General features: G+C 40.0%; 1 protein-coding gene across 1 annotated transcript in view; it reads left to right on the forward strand.

The window, feature by feature from the left end:
- Positions 1 to 16,897, forward strand: part of nkain2 (sodium/potassium transporting ATPase interacting 2) — a 106,684-nt gene that overhangs the window by 68,791 nt on the left and 20,996 nt on the right. Inside the window, exon 4 of the mRNA XM_085371856.1 lies at positions 10,126 to 10,326. Within this exon, the coding sequence (XP_085227982.1) occupies positions 10,126 to 10,326 (201 nt within the window). The remainder of the gene's footprint in view (positions 1 to 10,125; positions 10,327 to 16,897) is intronic.

The following is a 16,897-nucleotide window of genomic DNA, read 5'->3' on the forward strand; positions in this document are numbered from 1 at the left end:
CAAACAAGGCTGAAAAAAAATTACTTTATTGAGCTAAAAAAAGATGATTTTTTTTTAACCACTCCTATTGACTGCTGAGTCAAACAGTTCATTTTGGACGCTGCTTCCAAGTAGACACACAGTACACTGATGCATGTCTGCTAACATATGTCAGCACGAGGCAGGTTTTTGTGTACAAATCCTAGAACAACACACCTATGGATGTTTTCACTTTATACAAGCTGATTTTCAGATGTATTAGAATTGCGTATTATAAGCAGACAGTTTATATTTGTTTATGTTTAAATTTCTGCTAAATAACTGTGTCTGCCTTTCTGTGAAGCCTTCTTTTTTGGCTTTTCTAACATTTGTGTTTGATAACGTGTATCTTTGCCTTCCACGAGGCCCCCGTGGAGCCCCAGAGGCAAGATAAGGTGTACATCCTGTCTTGACAGTAATTTGAGTTTAAGCCCAAGATTCATACCATATATCAGTCTGTCACAGTCCCATCCTTCCTGTCACTCGCTGCTGCACTATCTAATATAGCAGCAATGCCATAAAATTAATCTTTAAAAAGATTTCTGATGTGGCATCCCTGACAGTTTTGGAGAGGAGCCTGTGGAGAGAGAGAGAGAGAGAACTGTCACCATGTTGCGAACGCACACTCGCATATTCACGCTCTCACACATATGCATGCACACTCTCAGACAGCTAAGTGTCAGAAAAGTCCACTGTGTCATATAAAAGATGCAGCCACCCCCCTGGGCAACGCACAGATAGTGGCTCGTAGAACTGCACACGCACCAACTGTCAGTCATTTATTGGTGGTCGGGGTGGGGAGGGGGTACTGTGTGGGAGGGTGTCCTGCATACTTTTTAAATTTGTGAAAGTGTGTGTGCATGAGGGATGCATATTTGTTTATGTGCATGGACTAAATCCAGACTGCCTTAAAACGTTTTGATTTCCACATACACAGTGAAGCAGCGACAAACTAAAACGTGTGGAGGAAAAAAAATTAAAGAAGGCCAAAAGTTTTGGTGACGAAAAGAAGAAAAGCGAGGCATCGGGGGTGAAGAGAGAGACTGAGAGGATGAGACATGAGAAAGTGTGATAAGAGCTGTAGAAGACGATGATGTGCTGCGAGATGGAGCCACAAGTGAATCAACGGGTGTCTTTCAACGCGGAAAAAGAGGTGAAGCGGGGACAAGGGGGAAAAAAGAAGTCGAAACACGGAAAAAGTTGGTTCAACAAAACCTCTTAACAAGATAGGATCGCTTATCTAACAGAGGAGCAGGAAAAAAAGAAGAAGAAAAAATATCAAATGTGGCTTTCATATCAATTTCATATTAACATCAGATGCGCCTGTTGTCAGCATGCGGTGGGCTTTTTACTCCGGGATGAATTGCAGTAGAAATATGACAGTAAATCAAACTCCAAGCCACCTAATTCATTGCTGAAGAAAGTTGAAAACAGGTTTCCAGCTTCTATGCTAATAGTTGCATTGAGACGATGAATGAGGGGATCCCCACACATTTAATCATAGGCGTTCTAGTTAAAACATCCACCCTGAGTCACTGACTTAATCCATCTGCCCCGTCTGTGTTTGATCAATGGATGCATTTGTTGAAATTGTGGCATGAAATTGCTTTTTTCCCCCCTTCCCCATTCAACACATCTCTAGTGGGACATTTCTACCCCACCAATTCTATTGCTTGAGCCCTGAGCTATTATTACTGGTGATTCCATTTGATTGTTACTCGTTTTTACTGTACAGTTTCATGTGAAATGAGCAGAGCACAGATTGGCTTAATGCCACAGTAGATAATGGATTTGATTGACTTGCCTGCTGCAGTCAAACTTGTCCCAGGGCCCAGATGGCAGCTTGTGTTATTTTCAAGTCTTAATGGATTTAGCTCAACTATGTTAGCGATAGAGTTTGATTTCACTGTAAATGCTAAACTGCTAATCTGCCTAGCCTTCAACTTGTAATTTACAGTGTACTTCTTATCAACGACCAAGACTGTCGGAGCCGGGGCTCGAACCGGCAACCTTCCGATTACAAGACGAACTGCCAACTCTTGAGCCACGATTAAAATAAACGTGCTGACTGAAATTTGCTTTAGTTACCCATATGTCTATGCAAATATACCATTACTCTTTTATCAGTAGGAAGTGCATAAAGTGTGTTATTTGTAAGCTTTCACTTGTACTGGGAAACATCATAAGTATAGCTCATAAGGTTTTGCTGCTAATGGCGAGTTCAGGTTAAAGCATTGCAGTGGGGTTTTGTTGGGTTTTTTGGGTTTTTTTGCAACCTCTCCAGTATCTGTTTTTTACCTTCAAAACATACCTCTGCTTGCACACCAGAGAGGCTCTAGTCTGCAAATGAGCCCCTCTGTGCCCGTCTGTGGCACAGCAGCCTTCAGTGTTGACTATTACTTGTGACATGCAACCAAGTTGTGTGGGTGGGATGTTGCCTGAGACCACCGAATGGTGGCTTCAGAGAAAGTGTGGGGGCTGCATCAGAGCCAAAGTCACACATTTTTAAAAGTAATTTATTTTATCGGGTGTTGTTAAAAAAATTCAAATAACATGAATCTCAGGACTAACTGAGATCAGTAGATGCTTTGTCTTGGTTTGACAGGGGACGTCTTCTTAAATATATGTGAGAAATCTGGTTATGTTTCACTTTAAAGAGTCAGATATTGTGCATGGCCTTGTAAGAGCCAAAACGAGCCCCTTACAGTCCATGGGATATGCAGAATTTGCATGGAATTTTTGCATTCTTCTTTACAAGTAACACCTTTTCACTTCTCACACAGCAATTTGATCATTTCTTAATATACGAATAATGATTAGCGCAGCTTTAACAATTCAGCTGTTCTGTTTCCGTTTGAAAATATTGTTTAGGGTTTCTTTCTCTTTTTTTCTTCTTCTTTGTTTTGGAATTCACAAGTATAAAGCTCTGACAGGATTCTGAATTATTCCTTAAGGTGTGGCTGGATGAAATAGTTTACTCGCTCCATGCTTCTCTTAGCAGCCCCTCCCTTTCATGAAATTATGGATTCTACCTGGGGTAGAAGCACTATAATTGGCCCACCGATCAGAGAGATTGAAGAGGTTAGAGTGACTTTGTTGAGGCATTTGATTAGAAATGGTAATAGGTTTGGTATGGTTAAGGTCAGGGTTATGATCTGGAACAGACCTCATCACTATCTACCCCCCAGCACACTCACACACAAACAATTCCCCCAAAACCCCATCCAATCTGATAGGAGAAAAGTGCTTCAAGCATTATGGGTTAAGGCCTCATCTAACACCCGTGGGAAATTATGGCAAAACAAGGCAGGGAGATGCACAGTGACTGATTATGTTGGTGTGAAATAACAGAGAGAGAGACACAGTGAGAGAAAATGACAGAAAAGTGGATACAGCCAGAGAGTGAGGTTCAGTTAAATAGAGTGAAAAATTGACTTTAGAGAGAATAAAGCTAATATCGTCCCATCACTGATTTTCTGCCCTTTAGTGTGATGATCTGCTGATCTTTGTGGTGGCCTGCTGAGGCAACTGACTGTCTGGGTGACTGGTTTGTCTGTTAGACTGTTAAACCTTTTTATTTGCTACAAAACTGCTGGAGCTAGTATGGTATGTTTAGACTAGAAAGCTATAAGGTAGCTATAAACTAATATACACTCACCAGACTCTTTACTAACCACACATTGTTAGTACCTGGTTTGACCCCTTCTTGCCTTCATAATTGCCAAACTTGCTTGTAGCATTGTTCTAAGAATATGCTGGAAACATTGCCAACATGGCCCATGTTGGTATTATGGTGTCACACATTTGCTGCATCCAAAAATCTCCTATTCAACCACATCCCAAAAAGGTTTTGTTGGACTGAGATCTGGTGACTGTGGAGGACATTTGAGTGCAGAGAACTCAGTGTCATGTTCAAGAAACCAGTTTGAGATGATCTGAACTTTATGACATGACACATTATTCTGCTGGAAGCAGCCATCAGAAGATGGGTACACTGTGGTCATAAAGGGATGCACTCATCAGACCAGGCTTGTTTCTTGCCCATTCTGATGCTCAGTTTGAACTTCAGCATGTCCTGTTGACCACAGCTCCATGCTTAAATGTATTAAGTTTCTTCCATGTGATTGTCTGACGAGATATTTGCATTTGTGATACAATCTACTATTGCTTGGGGTACAAATGGGAAAAATCTACTACTTTCACCCTCATCTTATTCTGCCCATCATCCATCCAGCCAGCCATATGATATTTTTCTGATTAACTTAGAAGAAATAAGTAGGCACATTTATTAAACTGGAAATTCAACATGCTGTATGAATAAAAACAAAAACACATCGATTTTGGTTAGAACTGACTCTAAGGTATTCAAAATTCATTTTAAAGGCTTATACTTTTCCTTCCTTTTCTTTTGTTTTTTTAGTTGAAAATGTGAAAAAATATGAAATGTAATTTTTGCCTGATTGCATGTGTTGTTATTCGAGTCGTTGAAATAGTCTCTGTAGTTTCATGTCACAATGGCAGCACTCTTCCCCTGTTAACTGTAAGACCATCAGAGGAACGACCACTCTGAATGGTCTCCCCCCCCTCTCCCTCTTGGGAGATGAAGACAAAGGAAAATATGAAGGTGGGAAATTGAGGGGAAATTGAGAAAGACTGAAGGTGTGGGAGGGGGTTGGAGTGAAGAGCGGAGGCAGAAGGAGAAAAGTAGAGGTGGAGAGGAAGGTGGTGGAAAAAACAGATCTGGTTCATTGAAGCGGCACTAGCCCACAGTCAGAGACAAAGACCTGAGAGCATGAGTGCGTGATCCTTAACTAGAACACTGGAAATTATAGACTGTATGTGCTATTGCATGTGTGTGTGCCAGAGAGAGAGGGGGATGAGAGACAGGAAGAGAGGAGGAACAATATAGGGAGACTAAGAACAGCCAGAATGGTGCTTTGTACATGCACACAGACACACACACTGGGTTAGAAATATTAATACAGCTTCAGCCAGGGGTTTTGTTTAGGCTTGCAAGCCAAACAGCCCATTCATCACCACACAGATCTCAAGATTATTTTGGAGCTGCAGCTTCATCTTTTTACTTGGTTAAATAGTGCACTGATAAATACATTCCTCAAGTTCAATACATCAATGCCAGTGCAGGCTGCAATTTAATTGTTTTGTGATCTACTGGTGAACATGGAGTAATCTTTTTTTTTCTTTTTTGCCTCCCAGTGTGTTGAACAGGTTGTGAACTCTACAACTCTTAATATCTGCATTATTTATGGGTTTGGAAAAATGAGCTTAATCTCTAATGTGTCACATTTTCTCTTCCTGTGGTGGTGGAGCCTTGTTGAGAGAGCTCACTGCAGCTGGATGAATACAAAGGGGATAATACGCTTTTTATTATTAGTTCCAGTCTGGGGCCGAGCTATATTAGAAATGCTGTAACCTTTGTGATACACATGCACAAAATCCTGAAACAGGGCTCAATAGAAAAAAGAGAAAACAGAAAAGTCTCTTTTTTGTTTATTTGTTTGTTTATTTTGGAGGAGTATTACCACATAATTTCATAATGGCTCTGCTTTAGTATAGTTGATTTTTTTTAGGTGATTAGCTTAGGTTAGCATGTACGCGTAAAACTGAGGGAAAACAGTTATCTTGGTTCCTTCTAAAGAAATATTAAAATACATATCAAAACTTAAAGCTCACGAATACATATTTCCTGTTAACATTTATTAACTTAGAGATTTTGTAAGGTGGGTTTTCTTAGCTCAGACTAGCTAGGCTAGCTGTTGCTCATTGCTAAGCTAGTTAACCTTCTTCTGGCTACAGGAACCAGTACAAGAACCAGCATACACTAAAAAAATGTAATGGAGTAATGGACTTTACAATGAGGTATAAGGAGAGCTAGACCCCCTCCCTCTCATTTCCACCCATGATTGCATTAATATTACAGTACAGTAGAGCTCAAATTGACGTCCACTAGTTAAAGAATTATTCATTCATTTTTTTTCTACTGACGTTTCAGAAAATCTTTTATATGAAGAGTTTGTAGCCTTGAACCAAGCTAACCAGCTGTGGGGTGAATCATGAGTAGAAAAATATTTGATTTGGGGGAAAAAAGTCAATAAATAAAATAATGGAAATTTTTTAAAAACAAAAAGTACAAGACAGCATTTGTAGTTACTTTTATTGGTGAAAGAACTGTTCGTCACATAATGAATTGCAAACAGAGTCCAAAGCGAACGACTTCCACCCTTCTCTGATTGAATCCTTTTTATCATCAGTGTTTTTTATGGTTAATGATAATACTGTGTTGTAATATCTTTGGATTTTTTTTTGTGTTTGTGTGTGTACAGTAACGCAGTGCCCCCTATGTGTACTAAAATATAGCTCAGTTATGGATGTGGTATTGCACTTCGAGCCTGACTCGAGTCACCGCTCGGGCGGTTTCTGGAGTTTCACAAAAGCAACCAGCCAACATAACCAATTAGAGAGGTCACTGTTTTATTTCAGGATTAGGTAGAGTAGTTGTTTTCTGTAGCACTGTGAATAAAATGATTGATGTCACACGCATACTATCAATTCATAACGTGATAGCTTATAGTAAATATGGTTTTGATGGTCGACATAATTATGTGGCTCATAATTAAAAGCCCTTTTGGAGAATATTAATGGGATTTTTTTACTTCCAGAACCTCACTGCTGACCTCTTTTTTGGGGAGGCAGCAGGGGGGACATTGAAATTTTGATGGCCAGGGGCAGTACCCCCCAGGCCCCTGGCCCCCCTTAACCACACCCTTGCTGCAGACTCATATTTAACATACAGATATAGGAATGGTATCAATTTTCTCATCAGATTCTCACAAGGTCCAAAACAATAAAATAAAATAAAACTTTTCTTAAAGTGTCTAAATATTCCTTGTTGAATATAACAAGCAAGATTAACGGCTAAAATCGATGTCTGAGAGGATGCCATTTAGAATTAGACATGACTCATTTTCTTTCTCAACGTCAGTTTTCTAAAGGAAACATTTCATATATTTTATAATCAAAGCTAAAAAAAGTAAAGCTTTTTCCAAACTACTTTTTGTAAAATGTATTTCCCTTATCTAAAATTAAACACCACAGCTCCTTCTGTTTGCTCATTCCCCGAGTGGTTAGCGATTTAGCCAAACTAATTTAGCCAAGCATCTTAACGCATTATTCTTGTCATGTCCATAAATGCTTCCTTCACAGAATGAGAAGAGTTGGCATCGCATTCTCTCGGGTCTTCATAACATTTTGCCAAATTCAGCCTTTTAACGAGAATTACTTGTGATTTGAAAATGCCTGTTATGAAAGTACTGATGGATGATGCTGTGCTGGAATCATTATTACCTGTTTCCCCAGCATTTCAGCAGGTGTATAGAGTGAGAGGAGCATTGACGGAAACGGGGGGGAGGGAGGAGGTGCGAAGAATGAAGAAATATAGTGAAAAAGAAGAAGACAGAGAGAAAGCTGCGGCGACGCAGTGACAGGCACGGGGAGAGTGATGGCAGAGAGGGAGCAAGACAGAAAATTAGAGAGATTTTACTCATTAAAAAGAGGAGCACAACAAGGGGAGATGGCATTAATCAGAGCTCTGCGCTAATGAGGCATTTACTCATTATGCTGAAATAGAGAGAGGCCACGGAAAGAAGAAGAATAAGAAGGGGAGAAAAGGGGGGAAGGGGGGTGAGATCACAATATAAATGAATGGAGAGAGAAAAAGAGAGAGCAGGAAAAAATTAAGTAACGGTACAGAAAGAGGTGACAGAGCCAAGTGCGGATGTGGTGGGAGGTTAAGAGGGACAGGCAAGGACAAGATAAGGTGGGATATATGGAGTAGAAACAGGTAATGTAAGAACAGGGTTTCTATTTAAAGCTCTCTTTAAGGATTTATGTGCTTCAATAGAAGTGACTTTAAATGCAGACAGTGTACTTATGGGACTGTTGTGAGGATGCTATGTAGACTTTGTTTCATCTTCTTCTTGGGTAACATCAAACCACAATAGGCACACTTTCTTGCAACAAAAACTAATAGATTTTTTTTTCTAAATCTGAGTGGCACACACAAGAAAATCGGTTTTATGATGTTTTTTCTTTCTTTCTATATCTTAGTATAAAGATTTATGGTGCTTTTAAAGAGCATTAGGGCCTCTCATTCGGCTAATGGCGAAGTAACACATGGACAGACGCCCGTGTGGTTCGCATGGTTGTCTGTTTAATGATCTATGCCTCCTCTTGCTAAATGGAGTCGTTAATATGTGCATTGTTTAATCCGAGACGACAATCATAGCTGATTCATTGTGCGTCTTTGAGGCTTTTAGAAAATGTAATGACGAGGAGCCTCTACAGATGCTCCACACTGGGCCCGTTTCAGCGTTGCTGAACTGAAATGACTTACCACAGAAAATGTAAAAGTTTAGAGTTTGTTCCATCAGTGAGGGGACTATTCATGCTTATTTGGACATAAAGTGTGACAGCTGCTTTCTCTGTTTTAGGTAATTAACAAATCTGTACGATATAAGGCAATCCTGCCTCATATGAGTACACGCTATCAGACTGTAGCTAGTGGCTTTGTGATGTTGTGCAGTTATGTAGGTAAAATGCTGACGTCAGCTGCTAGCACGCTTACCGTGTTCTCTTCTTGCAAATTAGCATTACAGTAAGTTGCCGTTTAACTCTAAACACAAAGTACGACACAACAGTGGTGCAGTTAGAGCTGGAAAGTTTTAAATCAAAGTGGCAGCGCAGTAAAGGTCTGCGAGCAAAAGTCATCCGGAGATGTCGAAACCTGCTGCTGATGCTAGAAGAAAAGTTAAGGAATCGCCAGTCATTAGGGCTCTTCCACTCAAATGAGTTTCTGCAGTTTTATGGAAATACATGGCAGTATGTGAAAAGATAATTAAATCTGGGTCAGAGTGGTATAGTGAATGATGTTGCTGACATTTATGGAGCCACGTTGGCAGTGCAGCTATAAACCCCCACAGTAAAGTTAACGCTCTAGTGACCCTACCATAAACCTAACCTTAAGTTTCAGATCATAAAAAAATGACTTTTTTGTGTGTGTGCATGTGTGGTTTGGGGCCGGGGGGGGGGGGGGGGGGCTTTTAATGTGTTTTAGTGAGTATTAGTGAATATTTATTCCTTCGTCCCATGATTAGCAAGGCAAAAATCACAGATGCTAATTACTGATAGGTTGGTTCTGATTCTGGTTAAGTTTCCAAGTCATCATTGTCATAGTGATAATGATGACAGTAGCTGCATGTGCACAATTCACATCCAGGCCCAGAATCACTGGAATGACTTTTTATTAGGTACGCCTTGCTAGCACCAGATTGGACTACCTTAACTCTTCGTGGCACAACAAGTTGCTAGAAACATGGCTCTGAGATTTTGATCCATGTTTACTTGATAGCATCACACAGTTGCTGCAGATTTGCCGGCTGCATATCCATCATGCAAATCTCCCACTCCACCGCATCTCAAAGGTGCTCTATTAGATTGAGATCTGCTGGCTGTGGAGATCATTTGATTACACTGAACTCATTGTCATGTTTAAGAAACCAGTTTAAATGATGCTCAGCTCGTGCACAGGAAGAAAATATTTCCACTACGAAGCAGGATGGTTCCACGCTTTCATGTTGTTTATGCCAAATTTGCCCTTTTCTCATCTCTAAAAGATGGCTGTGTGGGAAAATCCCAGCAGATCAGCAGCTTCTGAACTACTCTGACTGTCTGCCCGTCTGGCATTTGCAACCATGCCACGCTCAAATTCCCTTAAAATCACCTTTCTACCCTACTCTGACGCTCAGTTTAAACTTCAGCAGGTCGTCTTTACCATGCCTACATGCCTAAATGCACTGAGGTGCTGCCATGTGTCTAAATAGACATATGCATCAATGAGCAGCTGAACAGGTATACCTAATAAAGTTGCTGGTGAGTTTAAATCTAAATCTTAGATCAAACCTCTCTCCTTACATTTCTGTCTAGCTCTCAGGGTGCGACATATTCAGACGGCCTCTTCTTTGCTCCTTGTTCGTGTTCTGTCTGAGGATGTAATCAACCTCTTTCTGTCTGTCTCTCTCTGTTTGCCAGGACTCTGACCTTGTCCTGACATTTAACCTGTCCATGCACCGCTCCTGGTGGATGGAGAATGGCCCAGGATGCAGGGTGACGCCCATCACCCCTCCTCCCTCCTGGGCACCCGAGGACCACCGATATATATCTATATCTGGCTGTCTGATGGATTTTCAGTTCATAGAGGTGGCTCATTCCTCGCTGCAGATACTCCTGGCTGTAAGTACTTGAGATGAATAAGTACAATGCACTGTAATTTCAAACTCAAGTGCCTGCATGTAGTAGACATACTCGGGGTTTATTGCTTTAAAAGGCAGTCATGACCTGCTGGTACTGTAGATACAACTGTAGCAGTTTAGAGCCGACTAAATTTGCCATAATTATGAGGGGAACATCAGGCAGCCTCCAAAGGAAAAACCTAATGCCTGTGCATTGAGTGGGCCTGCGTACAGGTGGCTGCATTCACCTATGCTTAACCTGCAACTTCGCACCACGAGAACAGTAAGGCTCTGTCCAGTGATAGCTGGTCAGTACTGGTAAAGAATATTTGGAGATAAGGAAATGGATTTAAATGAATGCAGCTGTCCACCATTAACTCTTCAAAAGTGTGTTAATCCTGTCCTACCTAGCAGATTCATCCATTCTTTTTGCATTTGTCAACATTCTTATTATTATTTCCATAGAGTTCTAGTAAATGTAATATTTTTAATAGGGTTTGTGTCTTTTTATCACATTTTCAAACCCAAGCAACAAGAGGAAAGAGTTTATGAATATTTTTCTGTCATTTCAGCGGTAGAATGACCTAGCTAGAGCTGATTAGGTCTGCTAGTGATCAAAAAAACTCCTAACACAAGCAAAAAAACCCACAAAAGAACTTTTTGTGTATGTCTTAGAACAGAGGTCCCCACCCCCGGGCCACGGACCGGTACCGGTTCGTGAGTCATTTGGTACCAGGCCGCGAGAGTTGAGGCTTTATGGTTTTCAGGGTTTTTATCGTTAACTTGGTTTCCCTGGGTCTTTTCCCGTGTTGTAGTTGGGTGTCTTATTTTGAAAGAAATATTTACGCATTACCATAGCGAGCAGAGAGGAGAACGTTACTCTCAATGTTGTTGGCGCATTTCAGGAGGACGCTGGTAATGATAATGTTACGCAATTACACAGTGAATTCGCGTTTATTTTTATATTTACAAAATACCACAGTTTTTGCCTTGGTCATATCATTTTATTTTGTTGTGTTTATCCGCCACACCTTAAAAGCCAGTCCGTGAAAATATTGTCTGTCATTAAACCAGACCGTGGCGCAAAAAAGGTTAGGGACCGCTGTCTTAGAAAATTAAGTAAAATGAGTTAAACCATCATATTTAAGGGTGTTGTTAGATTAAAGTACATCGAGCCTTTCTTGTTTCCAACCATAAATAAATCTTTTTGATCATAAATAATTACATGGTTCTTTTATTTGACTAAAAAGAAAAAATTTGTCTATCTCTGCATTAGTTTACATGTCCAGGTAAGTATTAACATATGCGGCAATTACATCCTAGGCTTTGTACTTTTTTTGTCTGTGTATGGATATGTGACACGGTGCTTTTAAAATTGCAATTATTCAAATTATATTTGGCTATAAGTTGAACGTATTCTAAAGTGTACCACAGCCATGACAGCTCCTTTGTCTGCTGCAGCGGGTTGGGCCTTTTTAGTACCTGTTTTAGACTAAAATGAGTCTCCATTAAGTTAATAACTCATACCCTCATTAACATAGAATAGGCTGGATAAGCTGCTTTAGAAACCGTTCCTCTATCTCGGTTTTCTGCCTGTCTCTCTGTTTTATTTCATTTTTCCAAACGTGATAGTTTTCCTCTCTGTTTCTCTCTGCCCTCAGTATTTCTTCCTCTCCTGCACTGTCAAACTGTGATAATTAGGAGGATCAGAAGAGAGAACATACAGAGAGAAGTAAAAAGCGAGAATGAGGGAGGCCTGCCACTTCTCATATCAGTTTCCTCTGTACTGTAGCTCTGTTTGTACACATACATTCAAATAAGGAAGTGCACGCAATAAACAAGTCAGAGCTTTAATGCCACGGCCGTGCATCATTACGCCAACAAAGAACAGGGAAAAGGTTTCGGAAGCGAGTGACTCTCCGTCTTTTCGGTTTCATTCTGCATCTCGCTCTCTTGCAGTGCATGACTGTCCCCTTCTCATGCCTACTCTGTGTCTCTCTGACAATCGATAGTGGTGCTTATAGTGTGGCTGAGTGCCAAGCTGCCGCACAGCTGTACCACTGTCTCACTGTAATTGGTGTGTTGAAACACTGTCATGCTCCATGAGCACAAACTCAACAGTCTGACAGGTTCACCAGGCGACCGCCAGCCTTGTTTGGTGGTGGGTTAGAGTTTGCTTGAATTACACCCTAAACTAAATGACTGGTCGTTATCAGGTTGATTGTCTGAATAACCGATGCTTGGCACATAATCCAGCATTGGTCTGTTGGTGTCATTAAAGCTTCGTATTTATTGTTACTTCCTTTTCTGGCACAAAGGCTTTCTAACATGTGACTAACATTGTGAAAAAGGTGTCTTATAATCGAACTATATTGTTTTGCAAAAATCTAAATGGGACTAAACTATGGGCCAGATTTATGTATGCATTGCACTTGTGCAAACTGGGTTTTGACGTTAAAGAAAATTACTGTTATAAAAGAATCATCTGTATTTAAAAAAAGAGCGCAAGGTTACATGTAAGAGATTTTTCAGACTGACTCTGTTGGATTTCTAGGAGCATCTTTCTCAAGGGGAAAATTATAAAGCAGAGAATATTTAAATCAAGCACGCAAACTGAAACATTTGCAATGTGAAGTTTACTCCTTACTTTCTTACTGCTAATAAACAAATTATTATTGAGTATCATTATGATCTTTTTCCTTGATGTTTATGGCATCTCAAGCTCCCATAACATTAAAGAGTCATTAACGAAAGGCAAGAGCATGAGCCAAAAGTTCAGAAAGAGTTGAATTACATTTGTAAACTCACCTGTTTTGAAATGTCCTACTTTATGACACATTATTTAAGTGGCAAAGCATGTTTGAAAGGTGATAATGATTGGGGGTGTGCATGGATGATTGGATGACATTCGACTGAAAAAGAGCTCAGAGGACCTCATTAAAGAAAACACCAAAAAATGAACATGAACAGGTTAATCTCATTATTTGCTCTTGTCAAGTTTGAACTTACACACCCCAGGTGATTGGATCCTGGAGCAACGTTAATGGTGCTGGATCAATACTAACAGGTAATATCTGACAACCTGACAAAAAGGGGTAATGCTTGTGTTTTCAAGAATTAAAGGCTCTCGTGTTTCGATGGTGGGGGGAATCTAAATGTAGACAAGTCTGGACAGTGTGAGGAAGACAAATAGCCACTGAAGCATTGCAGCTTCAGTGGCTGCATGTTTTTGTTTGTCTGGGTGGTTAGTTGGGTGTGTGATGGACTAGTTTGCTTTTCTAAGTGTCTCGCAGCAGTTGGATTTTCGTCTCCAGTTTACTGACTTCATGTGATGTAACAACTGTGACCGCAAATCTATTTTAGTTTTTTTTTCTCCCTACAACAGATGAGAATATTTGTCTCATAAGAAAACAACTCGTTCCACAGTCAGTCTCGTTGGGCTTTGTCCCATGGTTCATTTATTTCATAAAGTGTATATGATAAATCGTTAATTGGTTTGCTGCCTGACTTTTACAGTGAATTACTGTGTTAATTTTGAAGAGTGGACTAATTAGCTTTCTAAACTTTCAATTCCTTTACAGTTTGTTCCACAGAGTGAATATCAGCTGTACTGACGTAGAGCATAAGGCTTCTCCGGGGAGAACTGGAGCGTGCTCAGTGAAATGTAGGCCTTCAATCCCAGACGATAGCACAGTGGGGAAATGCACGAGCGTTACTTCTTTAATTACGTTTTTTTCCCCCTCAGCGCTATTGTACATCCTAATAGCACAAACAAAGTGATAATTATATTAAACAATATTATCTAAGAGGCTGTCTGCTGGCTCCGTGGTCTAAAGTGCATGCCTGCAAGTAATTTCAGTGATTAGCATAACTTCATCTAAAGTGGAGATACTAATCAGTGAAATCACCTACTGTTGTTTTTTGTTTTCTTTCTCTGATTGGGAGGAATGGCTGCATATAGCCTGGTCCCCACACACAGCTGAGTAACCCTGTCTCTGAGACATAATCGACTGATGAAAATTACCATTAGCTATGTCGGCTTGTTTGCATGTTACAACTCTGCACAGAGAATATGCTTAAATCAGGAGCACTTAAAACCAGGGAATTGATTTTATCTTTATTCTTCACTTTGAGAAAGAGACTGGGCATTTATTATTATTATGATGGACTAAAACACTGTTTTGTTAACCGTGTCCAACATGTAATAAATAAATACACTAACTGAATTGGCATTTATGAGTAATGTAATAAATGACACAGAAAACCAGATTTAAAAAAGTTATTTATCCTGTTTATTTATTAGACAATTTAGAGCAGGGATGTCAAACATGTTTTAGAATTTGGGCCACATACAGCCCCAGTTTGAGTTCAAGTGGGGTGGACGAGTGAAACTCCCCTTTCTGTCATTGTAAAGAAGTTTAACTCTTTACTCTTTAACTAGACATTTAGTCCTCACATATCTTCATTTAAGAAAAAAATTGAACAATTTCAACAGTATGTCTCAATTTTTTCATAATAAATAAATGCTACTGCAGTAAATGAAAGAAATTTGTCAGCCCAAGTCTTTGGGGGTAAATTGTAATGAATAAATATGTGAAATTACAGGAAAAAATCTGGTAACTAATTGCTGAGACTGTCCTGTAATTATAAAAAAGAAAGTTTATCTGTGGACCCACTGTAAATTATGAAAAAATTTCTATAGCACAAGACAAGAACTTTTCTCTCACTGAATTGTTTATTGGTTACCTAATTACACAGCATTATCATTCCCGACGCGTAACATGCCGACGATTTGTCACAACCCTAGGCGTCACATAGTAACGCGAAAGGTACCCTTCCGCATCCTTATGAAACGCTCTCGGTTTTCAGTTGAATCAAATAGAAAGCTGCTCACAGCGGTAAGACACACTTAGAGCAGAAGCTCTAAGCCGTCTATTCCAGCCCTAATCCTAACCTTAACCATCACCTTAACCCTATCACATAGTGTATTCCAAAGTAATTCAGGATCTGAAAGTGAACAGATTTAACGTACATAATGCTTTGTTAGGTTGATTGTAAAACGCATGTATAGATTTATTCCAACCCGTTCTCATGCCTATCGACAATTTGTCACAGTCGTCTGTATGTTACGCGTTGGGATGAGAACGTGTTGCTAATTACTTTGGTTTAGTGTGAATGATCATGGTTGAGGTCTTTATCAGTAGGCAAAGCTGTACAACCTGTACAAACCTGTATAACCTGTATAAATAATGTTAAAAGTCTAAAATTCATGCCCGCCCTCACATTGTTCAAAGCCATTCAGTGGGCTGGACTGGAGCTTTTCCTGGGCTGATTCTGGCCCCCGCACCTTATGTTTGATACCCCTGATTTAGAGAGCTCACTGCTGCCAGACCAGTATGTCTACTGAATATCAGATTGGTACAGCACTGCTTTTAGGTTAACACTGCGCAATATCAACAGTCAGTTAAATATTTTGTGCTCCCAATAGTTCCAGAGTGCTGCGCTTGGCAGGTCCATGGCATGGTACCCAAAAAAGCTCTGTGAAAATGGACTGTAACTAGTAGTTTCAGTATGATCTATCAGACAGCTGTAGAGTTTTTCTCAGCCTTCATCTTGTGAAAGTAATCCTTTGAATTACAGGTTATTTTAAGGTGGAAATTATGTGACATTGTCAGTGGGATCAAACACAATGACATGTTAGGGTCAAGCTGTATTCATGGGTCGTGCTGCATGTTTCTTATAAGAACAACAAACTATAATCCTAAAAAACATATTGGAAATTGTGAAAACATAATGCAGAAATAGAAACAGAGTTACTAGAGCCAAATACCAGTAGGAAATCTGGCAAATAATGTGAATGTGAAAATTAGATGGTTTCTAAAAACTAAGAAAAGACCTTGTTGCTATCCATGCACCGTGTTGTGCATGAAATTTTTTAGAAGTTTCTCGTGTGACATCATGCACGGATTGTTCCAGAGTCAGCCTGTTTGCTTGGAACCGAATTTATTTGATCCTACATTGTCACCATGATGTCACCCTGCTGTAGTGGCAGCACAAAGTCCCATGACCGACAGAAATAATACCAAAATGGCAGCTTGTCCAGGGAGTAAACGGTGAGTGTAGAATCACAGTTGGTGGTTACGTGTCTGTTTGTCTTTTTAGGTGCCTTGCCGAATAGTATTGGCGAACATGGTCCTCCAGGATGCCCCGTCTCTCACACAGTGCAGCAGCTCATTTGCTTTCTTCATCCAGTCTTTCATTCCGTCATCATTATATTGCATTCCTGCTCTTATCATAATGTGTCCAAAGAATCCTCCTTGTTTCAATGTGGTCTTCTGACACAGTGTTCTTTTGGTCTTGTATGTATGATATTGTCATCCTTCTCCTGATGAACCACATCTCTGTTTTCTTGATGGTGTCTCTTTTTTTGGTTTTTGTTTTGTTTAAAACAAATTAAGTATTAATTAAAGCTGTAAATTTTCACTCCTTCTCTTGGTGACAAAATATAATACGCCGCACCCTCGCCACACCCTCAACTCCCCCAGCATTTGTTTAAGTTTTAGAGGACATCA

This window comes from Diplotaxodon limnothrissa, linkage group LG15 (genome assembly GCF_057381915.1).
Source record: "Diplotaxodon limnothrissa isolate DT_005_m linkage group LG15, D_limnothrissa_male_GT1.1, whole genome shotgun sequence".
NCBI classification, from domain to species: domain Eukaryota; kingdom Metazoa; phylum Chordata; class Actinopteri; order Cichliformes; family Cichlidae; genus Diplotaxodon; species Diplotaxodon limnothrissa.